The 18,063-nt window shown below is 45.0% G+C and overlaps 1 protein-coding gene across 2 annotated transcripts in view; it reads left to right on the top strand.

The window, feature by feature from the left end:
* LOC129822162 (roundabout homolog 2-like) overlaps positions 1 to 18,063 on the top strand; it is a 115,268-nt gene that overhangs the window by 78,544 nt on the left and 18,661 nt on the right. For both annotated transcript variants that reach the window (XM_055880193.1, XM_055880192.1), the window contains exons 4-20: positions 102 to 222; positions 334 to 472; positions 3,659 to 3,786; positions 8,875 to 8,999; positions 10,547 to 10,718; positions 10,944 to 11,149; positions 12,719 to 12,800; positions 13,054 to 13,228; positions 14,249 to 14,415; positions 14,567 to 14,688; positions 14,821 to 15,037; positions 15,308 to 15,423; positions 16,031 to 16,214; positions 16,464 to 16,682; positions 17,075 to 17,117; positions 17,238 to 17,344; positions 17,579 to 17,938. In XM_055880193.1, coding sequence (XP_055736168.1) covers positions 102 to 222; positions 334 to 472; positions 3,659 to 3,786; positions 8,875 to 8,999; positions 10,547 to 10,718; positions 10,944 to 11,149; positions 12,719 to 12,800; positions 13,054 to 13,228; positions 14,249 to 14,415; positions 14,567 to 14,688; positions 14,821 to 15,037; positions 15,308 to 15,423; positions 16,031 to 16,214; positions 16,464 to 16,682; positions 17,075 to 17,117; positions 17,238 to 17,344; positions 17,579 to 17,938 — 2,683 coding nt within the window. The remainder of the gene's footprint in view (positions 1 to 101; positions 223 to 333; positions 473 to 3,658; positions 3,787 to 8,874; positions 9,000 to 10,546; positions 10,719 to 10,943; positions 11,150 to 12,718; positions 12,801 to 13,053; positions 13,229 to 14,248; positions 14,416 to 14,566; positions 14,689 to 14,820; positions 15,038 to 15,307; positions 15,424 to 16,030; positions 16,215 to 16,463; positions 16,683 to 17,074; positions 17,118 to 17,237; positions 17,345 to 17,578; positions 17,939 to 18,063) is intronic.

Here is an 18,063-nt window from a genome sequence, read left to right as displayed (position 1 = left end):
TGCTGATGTCAGATGATGGAAGTACTGGCTCTCCACTGAAAAGCCCAAAGGCTATTACATGACGTGATATGATGACCTGTCATCACTGTCTTGTTTTTCAGATGCTTGGGGGCAAGCTGATGATCTCCCACACCAGGAAGAGTGATGCTGGCATGTATGTGTGTGTGGGCACCAATGTGGTGGGAGAGAGGGACAGTGATCCTGCTGAGTTGGTGGTGTATGGTGAGTCTCGTGTGTGTGTGTGTGTGTGTGTGTGTGTGTGTGTGTGTGTATATGTGTGTGTGTGTGTGTGTGCACGTGTCTTCGTGTGTAACTCTGGGTCTCTCTTTGCAGAGCGTCCTGTGCTGATGCGGAGGCCGGTGAACCAGGTGGTGATGGAGGAAGAGACCATTGACTTCCTGTGTGAGGTACATGGAGACCCCGCTCCCACGGTACGCTGGCGCCGAGAGCAGGCAGATCTCCCCCGCGGGAGGTGAGGACACATTGACAGACAGGTCTACTCACTAATAGAAAAATAAACTGATTGAATTGCATCTAAAGAGAGACAAAACACTCAGCGATACATTGATTTATGGAGTCCTGAAGGTACAGAATGAGGGAAGTCCATTCACCAGGGGTGCACAGATAGGGTTCTACCTGTGTAGAGCTCATGTCCCTTTGCCCTTGCAGTCTCCAAAGTGCCCTTTTGGGTGGTGATTTAATTTCCCTCAAAATTAATTTGTTGTTTAATATTGTTGTTCTGTACCCAGTGCCTGCACGTAGTTGTGATGTCATCAAGTTCGCTAATCCCATAACCCACTCCATCTGTTGGTAGCGCCTGTTGATCTGCCCTGTACGGAGCTCACACATGCCCAGTATCCAAACATGCATGGCTTGAGAGATGCGGTCACTACTAGAGTGTGTGTAGCTAGCTACCTAGTTTAAATATCAACAGTACTGTCAGAGTAGCATAACATTTCATTTAACACCCGCTTTAGCCTACATCATCAATAATATTCACTCTGGTTGGCTGATACACACAGCAGAGAGAGGCAGAAAGACATAGAGAGGAGACGCTGCATCAACGACCCTCCAACCCAAACTCACCCGTTTTTTCAGTCAGAGTTGCACATGTGTCAGGGCAGGAGCAATACAGGCAAGCTAACCATCATATACTAAAATATCCACACAAGCCACTAGTCAGCCAGCCATATATCATGAGTTAGAAGATTATGAATATTATATTATGTAGTTATTATTTCATACAAGCATTGAAAATAAATCGTAATCAGTCAAATAAATCTCACTAGCTAACTAGCAGATGTACATCAATCATCAATTTGAATGATCAGTTGATAGCCCACCCTCTTTTTTGATGTCAGTCATGTGTGTAGGAGGCACTGTAGCTAGCTTGCTGACAATTTGTGATGAGTGAATGTGTTGCAGAAATAAATAGGGGGATGCTTTTTTAAGTGTGTGTGTGATACATTGATTGATGGAGTGCTGGAAGTACAGACAGACTGACGGAATTAGGGAAGCCCATTCACCAGGGATGCATATGCGATTAAAGTATGTGACCTACAAAGCACAGCTACAGTAATTACTCATTAATTCATGCCATCCCTTCCCTCAGCCAATACAAATTCATGAATGGGAGGCCAGTGAGGATTCATTAGTTAACATGTACAGTACCAGTCAAAAGTTTGGACACACCTACTCATTCAAGGGTTTTTCTTTATTTTTACTATTTTCTACATTGTAGAATAATCATGAAGACATCAAAACTATGAAATAACACATATGGAATCATGTAGTAACCCAAAAATATATTTTAGATTCTTCAAAGTAGCCACCATTTGCCTTGAGGACAGCTTTGCACACTCTTTGCATTCTCTCAACCAGCTTCACCTGGAATAATTTTCCAACAGTCTTGAAGGAGTTCCCACATATGCTGGGCACTTGTTGGATGCTTTTCCTTCACTCTGCGGTCCAACTCATCCCAAACCATCTCATTTGGGTTGTGATCGGGTGATTTGTGGAGGCCAGGTTATCTGATGCAGCACTCCATCACTCTCCTTCTTGGTCAAATAGCCTTTACACGGCCTGGAGGTGTGATGGGTCATTGTCCTTTTGAAATAGAAATTATAGTACCACTAAGCGCAAACCAGATGGGATGGCGTATCGCTGCAGAATGTTGTGGTAGCCATGCTGTTTAAGTGTGCCTTGAATTCTAAATAATTCACCAACAGTGTCACCAGCAAAACACCTCCTCCTCCATGCTTCACAGTGAGAACCACACATGCGGAGATCATCCATTCACCTACTCTGCATCTCACAAAGCCACGGCGGTTGGAACAAAAAATCTCACATTTCTACTCGTCAGACCAAAGGACAGATTTCCACTGGTCTAATGTCCATTTGCTCGTGTTTCTTGGCCCAAGCAAGTCTCTTCTTGTTGGTGTCCTTTAGTAGTGGTTTATTTGCAGCAATTCCACCATGAAGGCCTGGTTCATGTAGTCTCCTCTGAACAGTTGATGTTGAGATGTGTCTGTTACTTGAACTCTGTGAAGAATTTATTTGGGCTGCGATTTCTGAGGCTGGTAACTCTAATGAACTTATCCTCTGCAGCAGAGGTACCTCTGGGTCTTCCTTTCCTGTGGTGGTCCTCATGAGAGCCAGTTTCATCATAGTGCTTGATGGTTTTCCACATTGACTGACCTTCATTTCTTAAAGTAATGTCCAAACTCTTGACTGGTAATGTTCTTCCTGTGACTCTGCAACTTGACAGTTGGGAGATCATCCGGGTGCAAAATATTTAAATATTATCATGATTATACTGTAACTACGGGGAGTGAGGAGGTGACTCACTCTGCCCATTCTGATTGGCTGTTTGACTCGAACACGGTTGACTTGTGCATATTTCTCTGCAGATTTATTAAGTTATAGGGTTTTCATCTTTTTTCTTTTTTTTGATCGACAGTTTCAGATTACTTCATACAGTTACATTTTGATGGATCAGAGGGTCCGGTACATTCAAGATCACTTTTACATAGTTCAAAGGCAGTGGTTGTCACACCTGGGCCATGTCCAAAATCTGTATGGCTTACAACTTACTAAAACTACATACTGTGAACTAATCATAGTACATACTATTTAGAACGTACTGTTTAGTAAAGACAAATGCGGTAAGCAATTATTATTATCAACATACTGGGCTCACCTATCCTAAAAATGCCTCATCTAATGCACAATTGCGTTGATTCCCGCCATTTGTTCATTTGGGTACAGCGCGTCCCATTATCTCATTATCAGCTGTTGTCAAACACACGTGAGTCTGGAATGACGATTCTCTTCCTCAAAAGTGTGCAGTGAATTCTACTAGATGAAAACTCAAAATTAGTAGAACATCCTGGCATTTCTTACTCGTATTCTCGAAATTTCAAATACAATCAAACTTTCTATTTTCGCATACCTAAAATGCCTACTATTTAGAATGCAAGTATGGGTATTTTGACACAGCCCTGGTCTTTCTGTCTTGTTTACTTTAGGAAAAGACTGACTCTGTTTCAATCTCTCCCAGGTTTAGTTCATGAAAATATTTCAGAACTCTGTCTGACTTTCCTTCTCTCAATGGTTTACTTGATGCAAATACTTTTGACTCTGTGTGTCTCTGTCCCAGGTTTGAGATCCTCAGTGACAACAGCCTGCGTCTGACCGGGGTGAGAGAGGAGGACGAGGGAACTTATACCTGTATGTCTGAGAACAGCGTGGGCAAGACGGAGGCATCAGCCATGCTACAGGTCCATGGTAAGAAACAAATATTCACTCACTCACTCACACACACACTGATATACGTTCTCGAAGGCACACTCATGCATGCAGTACAGTCACACACTTACAGTGGCTTGCGAAAGTATATATATGGCCTCCCGGGTGGCGCAGTGGTCTAGGGCACTGCATCGCATTGCTAGCTGCGCCACCAGAGTCTCTGGGTTCGCGCCCAGGCTCTGTCGCAGCCGGCCGCAACCGGGAGGTCCGTGGCGCGACGCACAATTGGCATAGCGTCGTCCGGGTTAGGGAGGGTTTGGCCGGTAGGGATATCCTTGTCTCAGTATATAAAACATTTAATAAAAATGTATGCACTCTACTGTAAGTCGCTCTGGATAAGAGCGTCTGCTAAATGACTAAAATGTAAATGTATTCACCCCCTTGGCATTTTTCCTATTTTGTTGCCTTACAACCTGGAATTAAAATGGATTTTGGGGGGGTTTGTATCATTTGATTTACACAAGATGTCTACCACTTTGAAGATGCAAAATATTTTTATTGTGAAATAAGACAACAACAAAAAAACTTGAGCGTGCATAACTATTGCACGCTCTAGCCACTGGGATTTTTTCCCATTCTTCAATGCAAAACTGCTCCAGCTCCTTCAAGTTGGATAGGTTCCGCTGGTGTACAGCAATCTTTAAGTCATACCACAGATTCTCAATTGGATTGAGATCTGGGCTTTGACTAGGTCATTCCAAAACATGTAAATGTTTCCCCTTTAACCACTCGAGTGTTGCATTAGCAGCATGCTTAGGGTCATTGTCCTGCTGGAAGGTGAACCTCTGTCCCACTCTCAAATCTCTGGAAGACTGAAACGGGTTTCCCTCAAGAATTTCCCTGTATTTAGCGCCACCCATCATTCCTTCAATTCTGACCAGTTTCCCAGTCCCTGCCGATGGGAAAACATCCCCACAGCATGATGCTGCCACCCATGCTTCACGCTTCATGTTCTCGGGGTGATGAGAGGTGTTGGGTTTGTACCAGACATAGCATTTTCCTGTGATGGCCAAAAAGCTCAATTTTAGTCTCATCTGACCAGAGTACCTTCTTCCATACATTTGAGGAGTCTCCCACATGCCTTTTGGCGAACACCAAATGTGTTTGCTTATTTTTTTTCTTTAAGTAATGTTTTTTTCTGGCCACTCTTTCGTAAAGCCCAGATCTGTGGAGTGTACGGCTTAAAGTGGTCCTATGGATAGATACTCCAATCTCCTCTGTGGAGCTTTGCAGCTCCTTCAGGGTTATCTTTGGTCTCTTTGTTGCCTCTCTGATCAATGCCCTCCTTGCCTGGTCTGAGTTTTGGTGGGCGGCCCTCTCTTGGGAGGTTTTTTGTGGTGCCATATTCTTTCTATTTTTTAATAATGGATTTAATGGTGCTCCGTGGGATGTTCAAAGTTTCTGATATTTTTTTATAACCCAACCCTGATCTTTACTTCTCCACAACTTTGTCCCTGATCTGTTTGGAGAGCTCCTTGGTCTTCATGGTGCCGCTTGGTGGTGCCCCTTGCTTAATGGTGTTTCAGACTCTGGGGCCTTTCAGAACAGGTGTGTGTGTGTGTATGTATGTATGTATGTATGTATGTATATATATACTGCTCAAAAAAATAAAGGGAACACTAAAATAACACATCCTAGATCTGAATGAATGAAATATTCTTATTAAATACTTTTTTCTTTACATAGTTGAATGTGCTGACAACAAAATCACACAAAAATTATCGATGGAAATCAAATTTATCAACCCATGGAGGTCTGGATTTGGAGTCACACTCAAAATTAAAGTGGAAAACCACACTACAGGCTGATCCAACTTCGATGTAATGTCCTTAAAACAAGTCAAAATGAGGCTCAGTAGTGTGTGTGGACTCCACATGCCTGTATGACCTCCCTACAACGCCTGGGCATGCTCCTGATGAGGTGGCGGATGGTCTCCTGAGGGATCTCCTCCCAGACCTGGACTAAAGCATCCGCCAAGTCCTGGACAGTCTGTGGTGCAACGTGGCGTTGGTGGATGGAGCGAGACATGATGTCCCAGATGTGCTCAATTGGATTCAGGTCTGCCAGTCCATAGCATCAATGCCTTCCTCTTGCAGGAACTGCTGACACACTCCAGCCACATGAGGTCTAGCATTGTCTTGCATTAGGAGGAACCCAGGGCCAACCGCACCAGCATATGGTCTCACAAGGGGTCTGAGGATCTCATCTCGGTACCTAATGGCAGTCAGGCTACCTCTGGCGAGCACATGGAGGGCTGTGCGGCCCCCAAAGAAATGCCACCCCACACCATGACTGACCCACCGCCAAATCGATCATGCTGGAGGATGTTGCAGGCAGCAGAACGTCTCCACGACGTCTCCAGACTCTGTCACATCTGTCACGTGCTCAGTGTGAACCTGCTTTCATCTGTGAAGAGCACAGGGCGCCAGTGGCGAATTTGCCAATCTTGGTGTTCTCTGGCAAATGCCAAACGTCCTGCACGGTGTTGGGCTGTAAGCACAACCCCCACCTGTGGACGTCGGGCCCTCATACCACCCTCATGGAGTCTGTTTCTGACCGTTTGAGCAGACACATGCACATTTGTGGCCTGCTGGAGGTCATTTTGCAGGGCTCTGGCAGTGCTCCTCCTTGCACAAAGGCGGAGGTAGCGGTCCTGCTGCTGGGTTGTTGCCCTCCTACGGCCTCCTCCGCGTCTCCTGATGTACTGGCCTGTCTCCTGGTAGCGCCTCCATGCTCTGGACACTACGCTGACAGACACAGCAAACCTTCTTGCCACAGCTCGCATTGATGTGCCATCCTGGATGAGCTGCACTACCTGAGCCACTTGTGTGGGTTGTAGACTCCGTCTCATGCTAACACCCATAGTTTGAAAGCACCGGCAGCATTCAAAAGTGACCAAAACATCAGCCAGGAAGCATAGGAACTGAGAAGTGGTGTGTGTGGTCACCACCTGCAGAACCCCTCCTTTATTGGGGGTGTCTATTGTCTATTCCATTTGCACAACAGCATGTGCAATTTATTGTCAATCAGTGTTGCTTCCTAAGTGGACAGTTTGATTTCACAGAAGTGTGATTGACTTGGAGTTACATTGTGTTGTTTAAGTGTTCCCTTTATTTTTTTGACCAGTGTATATATACTGAGATCATGTGACACTTAGATTGCACACAGGTGAACTTTATTTAACTAATTATGTGACTAAGGTAATTGGTTGCACCAGATCTTATTTAGGGGCTTCATAGCAAAGAGGGTGAATACATATGCACGCACCACTTTTCTTTTTTTCTTTTTTTCAAATGTAGAATTTTTTGAAACAAGTAGTTTTTTTCACTTCACCAATTATGACTATTTTGTGTATGTCCATTACATTAAATCCAAATAAAAATCAATTTAAATTACAGGTTGTAATGCAACAAAATAGGAAAAATGCCAAGGGGGGTGAATACCTTTGTAAGGCACTGTATGTCCACTTCATTTGACAGTGGTCATGCAGAGTTGTCAGAACTCTTCCCATCAATCTGGATGTGTTGGAATATCAATGTATTGGATGTGTTGGAATATCAATGTGCTGTTCTCTCTTCTCTTCAACTCCACTGAAAGAAGCTTATGCTAAACCGTATGGATTACTCCCTCTGACAGCTGTTTGGGCGATGGTGTGCCAGAGAGCAGGACCACTATTAATAAGACGTGCAGTGTTTGGTGTGTGTGTGTGTTGGCTGAGTGGGCAGCGGGGTTGACTACATCCTCCATTTGCTTTTGTCAGTCCTGGTGAAATCTTATCCAGTTTCATTTTACCCCCCCCCCCCACATGATGTTTCTCACTGTACCTCCATCCATGTCGGCCCATTCTGTAATTCACCATTCTGACTTTGTAGATTTTTTTTTTCAAATGTATTTTTAAAGCTAGGGTGGCGGGGTTGTGATATTTAATGCATGCAGTATCATCAGCACCTAATGGTATAAAAGAGCCTGTAACATGACTTACTACTGGCCCGTTGCAGCACTCAAGCAGTGCAGTAAGTAAGCCTGTGCTCTGACACAGTGACTTAATGTGTACCAGATTAAGGATTGCTATCAAACACACACATCTTCTGTTTTTACTCTTATTAAAGAAGTGTGTTGATATATGAGGACATAAAGTTCACACATTCATTGACATATTGTTATGTTTGTTACCATAGAAACGCATGATTTCTAAATGGGTAATTATTCCAATGAAAATACCACTATTCATTTTATGTTTTTTTTTTTTTGACATTGTAAAAAACAAATCTAAATATCAAAAGGTAGAGGCAGTTCTGTTACATGTCCACTCTGATGACTATTTGAAGTGAACATAAACCACATGACTGTTTAGTAACATAGTTCTCTGCACGGTTCCCTGTTACATCCCCCTGCTGGCTGGTGTTAGTGTAGTGAAGTCAGTCGCTCTCTGGCTGTGTGTGTGTGTGCTCCATCTCTGACGTGGGAAGATCTGCTGTGTTCTCCCTCAGTGAGAAAATCAAGACACGACACAGATGACTCTGTTCCCTTGAGGATTTAGCCTGATCTTGTGTGTGTGTGAGAGAGAAGACAGGGAAAAAGCCTGCTGAGAAGATTAAACAGCAGGAGAGCTCAGAGTCTATGGAAGGGAAGTCAGTGCTGTCTTTGTTCAGTCAATGTCTATAGGAAGACGATGTGATGGGATCAGAAGCAAGCTGTGGCCCCAACACACAACTTGACCGCCAGTTCATTTTCACTGATATCACTCCAAAGTAAACCCACAAATACCATCACAATAGTTTGATTGGAATTAGATGATGGCTCATCTCAGTATAAAAGATAAGCATCAAAGTTATCACTGGATAATGTGAAAATGAGAGGGCAGATTAATCAGAAAGTGAAACCATGAGGGTTAAATGTGACAGCAGTCAAATCATGGAGTAAAAGGGTAGTGTTAAATGTTTAATCAATACTGTTCTGGCATTCCTGAGTAGGTATTGATTATGCAGGGGAGACGGGATGAAATGGGGAATTTCAATGCTAAAGCCGAAAACCTGAATCTCCTAAACGAGTGTTTCTCCTCTCCAGTGCCCCCACAGATCGCCATTAACCCCCGGGACCAGATCTCGGCTCAGGGGCGCAGTGTCACCTTCCGCTGTGGCACCAGAGGAAACCCCTCACCTGCCATCTTCTGGAAGAAAGAAGGAAGCCAGGTAACAGTGTCACTTCCTGACAGAGAGAGACCAATAAAGACTACTCCCTAAAAAATGAAAGACTAATACCTTGTAAAGAGGTTAAAAGAATTAAAGAAAATTCCAACTGTACACACTACAACATGTGTAGTTGTAGATAAATGGCACTTTTAAACTGATCAACAAAGTAGTGATGTTTTATGTCACATGTACATGTACATTTTAGTCATTTAGCAGACACTCTTATCCAGAGCGACTTGGCAAACTAGTGCGCTCATCACAGGCCACCCAATCAGCTGTGTACTAGAAAAATCTACCGACAACTTTCCCTCTCCTCAGTACACCAAGTAGATATTCAACTTCCTATGCCACTGAATCAATATGGAATGAACTATTTATATTGCAGTCAGTACCTTTTTCCAGAATGATCTTTGCCTTTTTCACTTTTCACAAATTTACTTTGTTTTTAAGTGGATACATTTTTTTTAAATCTTTTTCCTGTACTGTTCCCCCGTGGGAAACGAAGCCACAACCTTGGCATTGCAAGCGCCATGCTCTACCAACTGAGCCACACGGGACCAGTAGGATTTTGTGGTGTTTTAGCCTTATTTGTGCTCAACAGTCCGTTATTTTGATCAGCAGCAGATAAATAGTTTTCTCACCATGTTTGTTAGGTGGTGACACATTTGATTTCTCTCAGCTTGAAAACAAACCCGGGAATCGTTAGATTTAACAGCGCTTTCTCACTTATTTTCATGATTGCCCGGGCTCTTGAAGAGACGTTGGCCGAGGTGAAATGAGGGAGGGAGCTCATTTGCATTTGGCTGTGAAATGCAAATACTGATACGTGTTGGAAAGAGTGACGGGGAATGCTTTGGCGAGGAAGTCGCTGTAGCCTGCAAACCGAGGAAGGGTAGAGGGGGGACTCGGATGAGCTACATCAGTTGGGAGAAGGAAAATAGGCACAGAAACACTACGTTTAACGCCTTCTGTCATTATAACTTAATAGAAATACATTCTGATAACAACGGGAGAACAATAAAGATGTAAGTAAGTGTTTCACGGTAAGGTCTACACCTATTGTATTCAACGCATGTGACAAATGCAATTAGATTTTATTTGACTAGATGGTTGTGGTAGAGGAGTTAACCCTCAGGTCCATGCAGGGGAAGTTGGCCTGAGCCTCTGAATAAGTTTCATTGTGTTCCAGTCTGTAATAGTTGTGGTGCCTGGTCGGTCCCCTGCTTGTGAAGCGGTTTGCTGTACTTTTGGGGTTATCTTGTGGGTTTATAACCCTGGTCCACTCTATAAGAGTCTATGCCTTTTACAGGAATTAGATGGATGGAAGGATGTCCCTTCCCCCTATTCATGCCCATCTCCCTCTCATCACTCTGGCTGTGTGTAAAGCGTCTGTCACCTCACATCAAGCCAACAGACCAAAACAAAAGTCCCAAGTCATCTCCTGCTATTCTGTATATTGCATGCATAAAGTACATCTCTGATTCATCACTAGCTAAGATGCAAGTGTTTCTTTCTCGCTCTCTGTGCGTGTGTGTGTGTGTGTGTAGATGCTGCTGTCTCCTGGCCAGCACTTCTCCCAGTCCGGCCGCTACTCTGTGTCCATGAGTGGAGAGCTGTCCATCACCGACGTGCACCCAGAGGATTCTGGGTATTATATCTGCCAGGCCATCAGTGTAGCAGGAAGTGTCCTGACCAAAGCCCTGCTGGAGGTGGAAGGGGGTGAGTTTGAGGGATTGGGGGGGTTACTTTGGGACGAGGAAGGAATATGGTACTGGGAGGGGGGAGCCCAGTACAAATACATTGATATTATAACATGCATGTATGGGTTGGCAGATAGGCTCTGACAGCTCTACATAACCACTGTCAAATAGAGTGGACATTACAGCGTGTGTGACAGGACACACTGACATTAATGTCCTGTCGGTTATTCCCTCTCCCCCATAGGTCCTTCACACCGTGTTCCACCAATAATCCGCCAAGGCCCAGCCAATCAGACGTTGGCTCTAGGGTCCGTTGCCCAGTTTCACTGTCATGCGATTGGTGGACCCTCACTAAGGATCGGGTGGGAAAAGGACGGGAAGAAGATTGTGGAGGACGACCCCCGCATAAACCTGATGGAGAACGGGACACTGCAGATCACTAATGTTGAGGTACTTGTATGATGTCATGGAATAAAAATATGTCTGGGATCGGATTTGTCTTTTGATCCTCATGAATAAATGAGTATTGCGCGGCTGGACAGATGCCATCCATCATCTATACATTTTTACTTTCCCCAATGCCAGAGGGCAACCAACCAACGTTTTTATGTACTCCTCCATTACAAATACCTCTCTGCATTTCAAAAGAATTCTAGGTAAAACTGAATTTCAAACAGACCTCTCCGGTGTGATTACGTGCCTATGCAGTGTGTAATGTTAATGAAGGGACTTGTTTGTAAATGTGTTCTGCTTTGATGAAAGACCAGTCAGTGGCCCTTTTGTGCTGTGGCCTCACTGGGGGTGGGCGTGCGGAGCGGGGAGTTCAGCATCGTTTGTTATAATTGACTGTGGCCACGCATGATTAACGATCTCAAAGCCTTTAATTACATCTCTGGCACAACTCTCTCTCTCTCTCTCTGTGTCATCACTGTGTCATGCTCAGCATTTGTGCTCAGCAAACTTGGAGAATTAACACAAAGTCCAATGCATCAATGAGGCGGGGGAAATATGCCATGCCACTGCGCTCAATGGAACAGAAGAGATGCATTAGCTTGGCATCACGAGGGAGGGAGAGGACCAGTTCTAGAGGGAGAAAGAGAGACTAAAAATATTTAGCCTAGCGATGCCCCTCCTAGTCTTCAATATTTCAGCAGTGGTTAAACTCACACAGAGTTCATCTGTCCACATGCTACCAGTTCATTTGACCAGAGGTCAAATCTGACATGAATTTATGTTGGTTACAGTAGACTGGCACTCCGCCAGCCCAGTGTTGGTAGCACCATTAGGCCAGTGAAGCATGTATACAGTACTGTGGAAAAGGAGAGCAGGTAGACCAGGGGTGTCAAACTCATTCCATGGAGGACCTAGTGTCTGCTGGTTTTATTTTTTCCTTTCAATTAAGCTCTAGACAACAAGGTATGGGGAGTTCCTTACTAATAATTGAGCTTAATTCATGAATCAAGTACAAGGATGGAGCGATAACCCGCAGTCACTCAGACCTCTGTGGAATGAGTTTGACACCTGTGAGCTAGACCATGTAGACCAGGGGTGTCAAACTCATTCCACGGAGGGCCTAGTGTCTGCAGGTTTTTGTTTTTTCCTTTCAATAAAGCCCTAGACAACCAGGTGTGGGGAGTTCCTAACTAATTAGTGATGTTAATTCATCAATCAAGTATGAGGGAGGAGCGAAAACCCGCAGACACTCGGCCCCCCGTGGAATGAGTTTGACACCTGTGATGTAGACTACTGTTCACTCAGGACTCCTAGTGCTGCTGTGGCTGAGTGATGTCTGCTTTGTGGCAAAGTGGCATATCATAAAAGCTTTTACCTTTTTAAACTTCTAAAAGTGAGTCTCAGGCAGCAAAGCAGTGAACAAAAAAGCTATTAAATAGTTAAGAGGAGATCCACTGGGATTGGCTCCACTTGGATTAGCAAACACAGTATCTAAAGCACCATGGTTCCAATGTTTTGGGTCCCCTCTCCTCGTGTAAGGGAGCTAAAATGCACATCTGTTGCTAGGATACGGATTCGGGAATGTACACGTGTGTGGTGTCCAGCGCCACGGGCGAGTCGAGCTGGAGTGGGACACTCACCATGAGAGGTAAACACACAAACACACAATTCTCTCAGCGCCTCACAAAACCAAAAACCACTGGTTTCAAATTATACATTATATTATACGGAAACCTACTTTTCTGCTTTAGCTACAGTATTCACCACTACTGTGTGTGAATATCAACAGACTCATACTATATCCCGGTACACGACCACACACCACTATATTCCGGTACCATTATCACACCCCACCACTGTGTCTCATGTTATCTCATGCCGGATCCCTGTTCGTGTCCCAGAGGATGGAGCCCCTGGGTCATCAGTTCCCCGGGTGTCAGAGTCCATCCAGCTGCCAGGGCCACCCCAGAAGCCTGTGGTGACGGAGGTGACCAGGGGCACAGTCACCCTCACCTGGCAGTCCAACCCCCACGAGGGTGGGGCCGCTGTGACCTCCTACATCATCGAGGCCTTTAGGTACTGTATGACATGCAAGGACTGGGTACCAGACCCATATACTTGCAAACTGCATTGCCCAACCTCTCTTAATACATGGCTCTGCAGGGCACCATATAAATAGAGGATTTATATTTCAATGCTTTCTAAGTCTGTTGCTATATCAGTTGTGTTCTTGATGTGTATTGTTTTCACATACAGAGAATGTCCATTTGGTTTAACTAAGCCATTCATACATGTGCTACAGGGTCAGGAAATAACGACATGAAGGGAAACCGAGCCGTGGCAGATTTAATAAAAGCATAAAGCGTTCTGGAGCAGAGAATCATAGAATCAGTTGCATAAAGGGGAAAAAAAGCAGCATTTTCTCCATGGTCCTGGACGGCACTGACCTGGGGCTATGGAAGGGCAGACCAGCCAGAGAGCTCTCATCACAGGCAGAGAGGTCAGAGGCTCAGGACAGGCAGAGCCAGACACAGACAGGCCAACAGGCTGCCTGTTGATTGGCACTGAGACTGACAGCACAGTTTGAAAGGAGACATTCCCATGGGTAGCTGTTAGCTGCTTTCCTAAAACTTCATCTAACAGAGCACAGTCTTTAAATAGAGCTAGCTGCTGGATGGAAACATATCCTATTATTCCTCCGCTAACCCTCCTAGGACTGGCGAACAGGGCTTAATGGAAGAAGAGTGGAGAGGGGGGGATGCTTGAAGGGGGTTGGAGTACAGTAGAGGGCAGATTGCCATGCAGATCTTCTATGACACCTAGTTAAGGAGCAGGTCAGAGTTCGGAAGAGTTTGTTCGTTTTGGACTTCGGTAAGGTTTAGTCTAATTCGGACTATTTTGAGGAAGTGTATACTGGCTACGGTGTCTCAGAATTGTCAAACAGTACTTGTCACTTTTTTTTGTTGTTTTTCAAGTTCTTTTAAGGGAGTATGTTAGCCCACTCGTTCGGCTAGCCGAGTCCTCATATCAGGATAAGGACAAGGCCAGACAATCCTACCAGAATTCAACCTGTAATTGATAAATGTTATTTTCCAGCCAATCTGTTGGCAGTGTGTGGCAGACGGTAGCTGACCGCGTGAAACAGGAGAAGCACACGGTCATTGGCCTGTACCCAAACACTGTCTACCTGTTCATCGTCCGAGCGGTCAACTCCTACGGTCTGAGTGACCCCAGCCCCATCTCTGAACCCATCAGGACACAGGGTCAGTATGGGCACAGAACAGCATATAATGTGCATAATCACTCAATCACTTGAACTGTTTCGTAGTAAAGTGTTATGTGATGTTCGGCTGTTTTGAGTGCAGTGTGGTATGTCAGGCTCTTCTGAGTGCAGTTCTCTCTGTGTTGTTGTAGATGGGAGTCCTACAGAGCAGGGGGTGGACCACAGACAGGTGCAGAGAGAACTAGGGGAGGTGTCTGTCTACCTACAGAAGCCTGTGGTCCTATCACCCACCAGTGCCCAGGTCTCCTGGACTGTGAGTAAAACTGAGTATTCTAATCTGGAGAAACAATATGCTACTTTATACTGTGCTACATACTTTACAATATCTCGGAGTAGATCAATACCCACCTCTATATCCCTCCTCCTGTGTTTTGTCATTGGCCAGGTGGCGCGTCAGTCTCAGTATGTGCAGGGCTACAGGCTGCTTTACCGCTCCACTGGCAGCGTCTGGTTGGTCCAGGATGTGAAGGCGGGGCCTGAGCTTAGCACTGTCCTATCAGACCTGCGCACGGACACAGAGTATGAGGTGAAGGTCCTTCCCTACTTCAACGAGCTACAGGGACTGGACAGCCCCCTGGTGCTGCTACACACCCCTGAGGAAGGTAAGACACGCAGCGGGATGCAGGAGCGTCCCTCTCTGAAGTAGTGTACAATGCCTACAGACTTCTTTATTGTCGCTGCAAGGGCAGTAAGAATCCATTTTCCTTTGAATTTTTTTTTGCTTATAAAATGACTCTAATCAATGCTGTTGTTATGCTTCTCTAGTACACCACAACACATGCGTATAGGAAAATACATTTTATTGACCAAAGACTCTTTTTGATCCTCTGGGTCTTGTTAACTAACAGTTTTCCATATTCACATCCTTCCAGTGTTGAGTGCTCCCCCGCAGGCTGTGTCAGTGGTCCAGCTCAGCAACAGCTCCAGCATCCGTGTCTCCTGGGAGCCTCCCTCTGACGTTCAGAGTGGTACAGTCCTGGAGTACAAGGTGAGATTACAGCATGGAGACTGTTAAAGCTGTACCTGGTTGGAGGAAAGTGCTACTCTAGACTACTGTCTGATGTTAATATAGTGAAAAGTGGGCAGTTAATTAGTCATTACAGCTGTTCGTGGGAAAGAAAAATGTAATATTTGTTTGAATCCGCATGTGCTGATTTTAAGCAGTCGGTTTTATCCTTGTTGCCAAAACATGCTGTGCAGAACAGAAATGCTGTGCTAGTGGTTTTAATTAAACGTTGCAAATTGCTCCCTGATTAGTATCTGTTAACAGCAACACTTCTGTAGAATACAAAAACACAATTGAACAAATTTTGCCCTCAGATTTAAATCACTTGTCCTCATCTTGTCGATTGGATCGCCTCTACGTTTTTTGATTTGCAGTCCCCAAAAAAATGTTCTCAGACTTTTCTGGAAAGGCTTTTAAAGCCTATCGTATCCCCATGTTGAGCTGGCTTACAACAACAAAATAACTCTGCTTATGGTTCAGTTGTCCTCTTGGCAACATGATCGACTTGATGCTTCTAGTGTTTTTAAATGTTGTAGGTCATTTCTGTCCTTCCACCACTTAGTATCACGCTTGTTTCTCTGTCTGTCAGGTCTGGTGCCTGGGAAGTGACTCTGAGATGAAGACAGAGAGCCATATCAACAGGACAGTGGATGGAGCAGCATTGTCCATCCTACTGACTGGGCTGCTACCAGACCTCCAGTACAATGTGATGGTGGCTGCAGTCACCATCTTGGGAGTTGGTGAACACAGCCCACCTATAGACCTGGTCCTCAGTGAGTCAGCTTTACCACTAGAATAGACCCTTAGATGCAACATTAATAGCCTGTCAACTTGGTCCTCAGTCGGTAATGGGAGATGACTAAAGACGAGGCTTGAGGTTTCTGAATTGTTTGTTACTGGTATACTGTATTTCAACACTTCTTGCTAAAAACCCAATGAGGTTAGTTAGTTGTCTGTTTATACAGGAAGCCATATTGGAAATTATTTTGCCAGACCGATAACCTGAACTCTCTATCATTCAGCCCTGTCACTGGACATGCCTTCAGACCGTCTGCTGAAAGACAGCAGCCTCAGTCTATCAGAGCAGATCACGGGTGTGGTCTGCCAACCAGCGTTCATCGCTGGGTTGGGTGTGGCTCCGTGGCTGGTGCTCATGGGCTTCAGTGGTTGGCTGTACTGTCGCCACCGCAGGAGGAAGGAGCTGGGACACTACACCACATCATTCGCCTACACACCTGCAGGTATACTGTAACATCCTCAACCCGACACGGTATTCACATAGCATACAAACAATACCATTAGCATTACAATACTCATCTGTTCCAATCCTGTCACCATCACATTTGCCAAGTCTGAGTGTCTTAAATGTGACTTGTTGTAATCTGTGGATTCTGAATCCTAGTGTTGCTGTGATACACTAAAAGGCATATCTAGGTCAGACTCAGAAGCATGGCCTTAATGAAATGACAACAAAAAAACGGCATGCCTGAATCACAAGTGGGACACACTGTTGTGCCCTTGAGTATACGGCATATTATGTGAATTTGTTTGGCAAACAGCCCTAGATGAAAGCCACTGCATAATAAAGAGAGATTTTAATTGCAGCCATTGCTTTTGTTGTTTTTTCCTGCAGTTGGATTCGCTCACAGTGAAGGATCTGGTCTCAGCAATGGAAGGTGGAGATCTTGGTTTAACTCAGAGAATCAATGTAAACATGAGTGGACTCATTTTTTTTATTACAAACAGCACAGACTTACAGTAATATCTGACCTTTAGTTTTCTCCATCTGTCTACAGTAGACCAGGGATGCTGGGCTCCAACATGGGGAACGTTGCCCAGAATGGAAAAGACTCAGTCAACTGTTGCTCTGGCAAACTGGACTCTACAGACAGATACTCCAATGGTGAGAGCCGACAGTCACGTCTTGCAACTTGGGATGGGATAAAATGCAGTAGTTTGAATAGAAGCAAAATGAATAGTATGAATAGTAATACGCTGCCTTTACTGCTCAAATGATGGAACCTATTTGAGCTTTTGTGATTGACCAGGAAATTGCAGAGGGAAGATCAAGTGGTTCATTCAATGAAATGCATTTGACTTTTTAAATGTTTTAATGACTTTCTATTTCTCTCTGCAGTTGCCATCTCCAATTACCTGAGCCAGTCTGAGAAATACAGCTCAGTGTCCACTGACAGTCCCATCTACAGCACCATCAATACAGCTGCTGCTGAGGACTTGCAGGGTTTAGCCTACTACAACACATACTCTAACACCCCCTGCACCCAGGGCTCCAACACCCCCTGCACCCGGGGCTCCAACACCCCCTGCACCCGGGGCTCCAACACCCCCTGCACCCAGGGCCCTGACTCCTATGCCAGTACCCCCGTCCTCTCCAACTCGGGCCTCTTCGGTCTGGTGCAAGACCTGGACCAGTGGACCATCCAGTCTGGACAGTCTGTAGAGTACGCCAAGATGCAGTACGCCAGGACAAGCAATGGTACAGGCATCTATTACACTTCTCATGTACTATAGTTAAGGGCTCATGGAATGTTAAGTGGTGAGGATATACAGTACCAGTCAAAAGTTTGGACACCTACTCATTCCAGGGTCTTTCTTTATTTT

The sequence above is a fragment of the Salvelinus fontinalis genome, chromosome 24, assembly GCF_029448725.1.
Source record: "Salvelinus fontinalis isolate EN_2023a chromosome 24, ASM2944872v1, whole genome shotgun sequence".
NCBI lineage: Eukaryota > Metazoa > Chordata > Actinopteri > Salmoniformes > Salmonidae > Salvelinus > Salvelinus fontinalis.
This window is presented reverse-complemented; position numbering and strand designations above follow the sequence as displayed.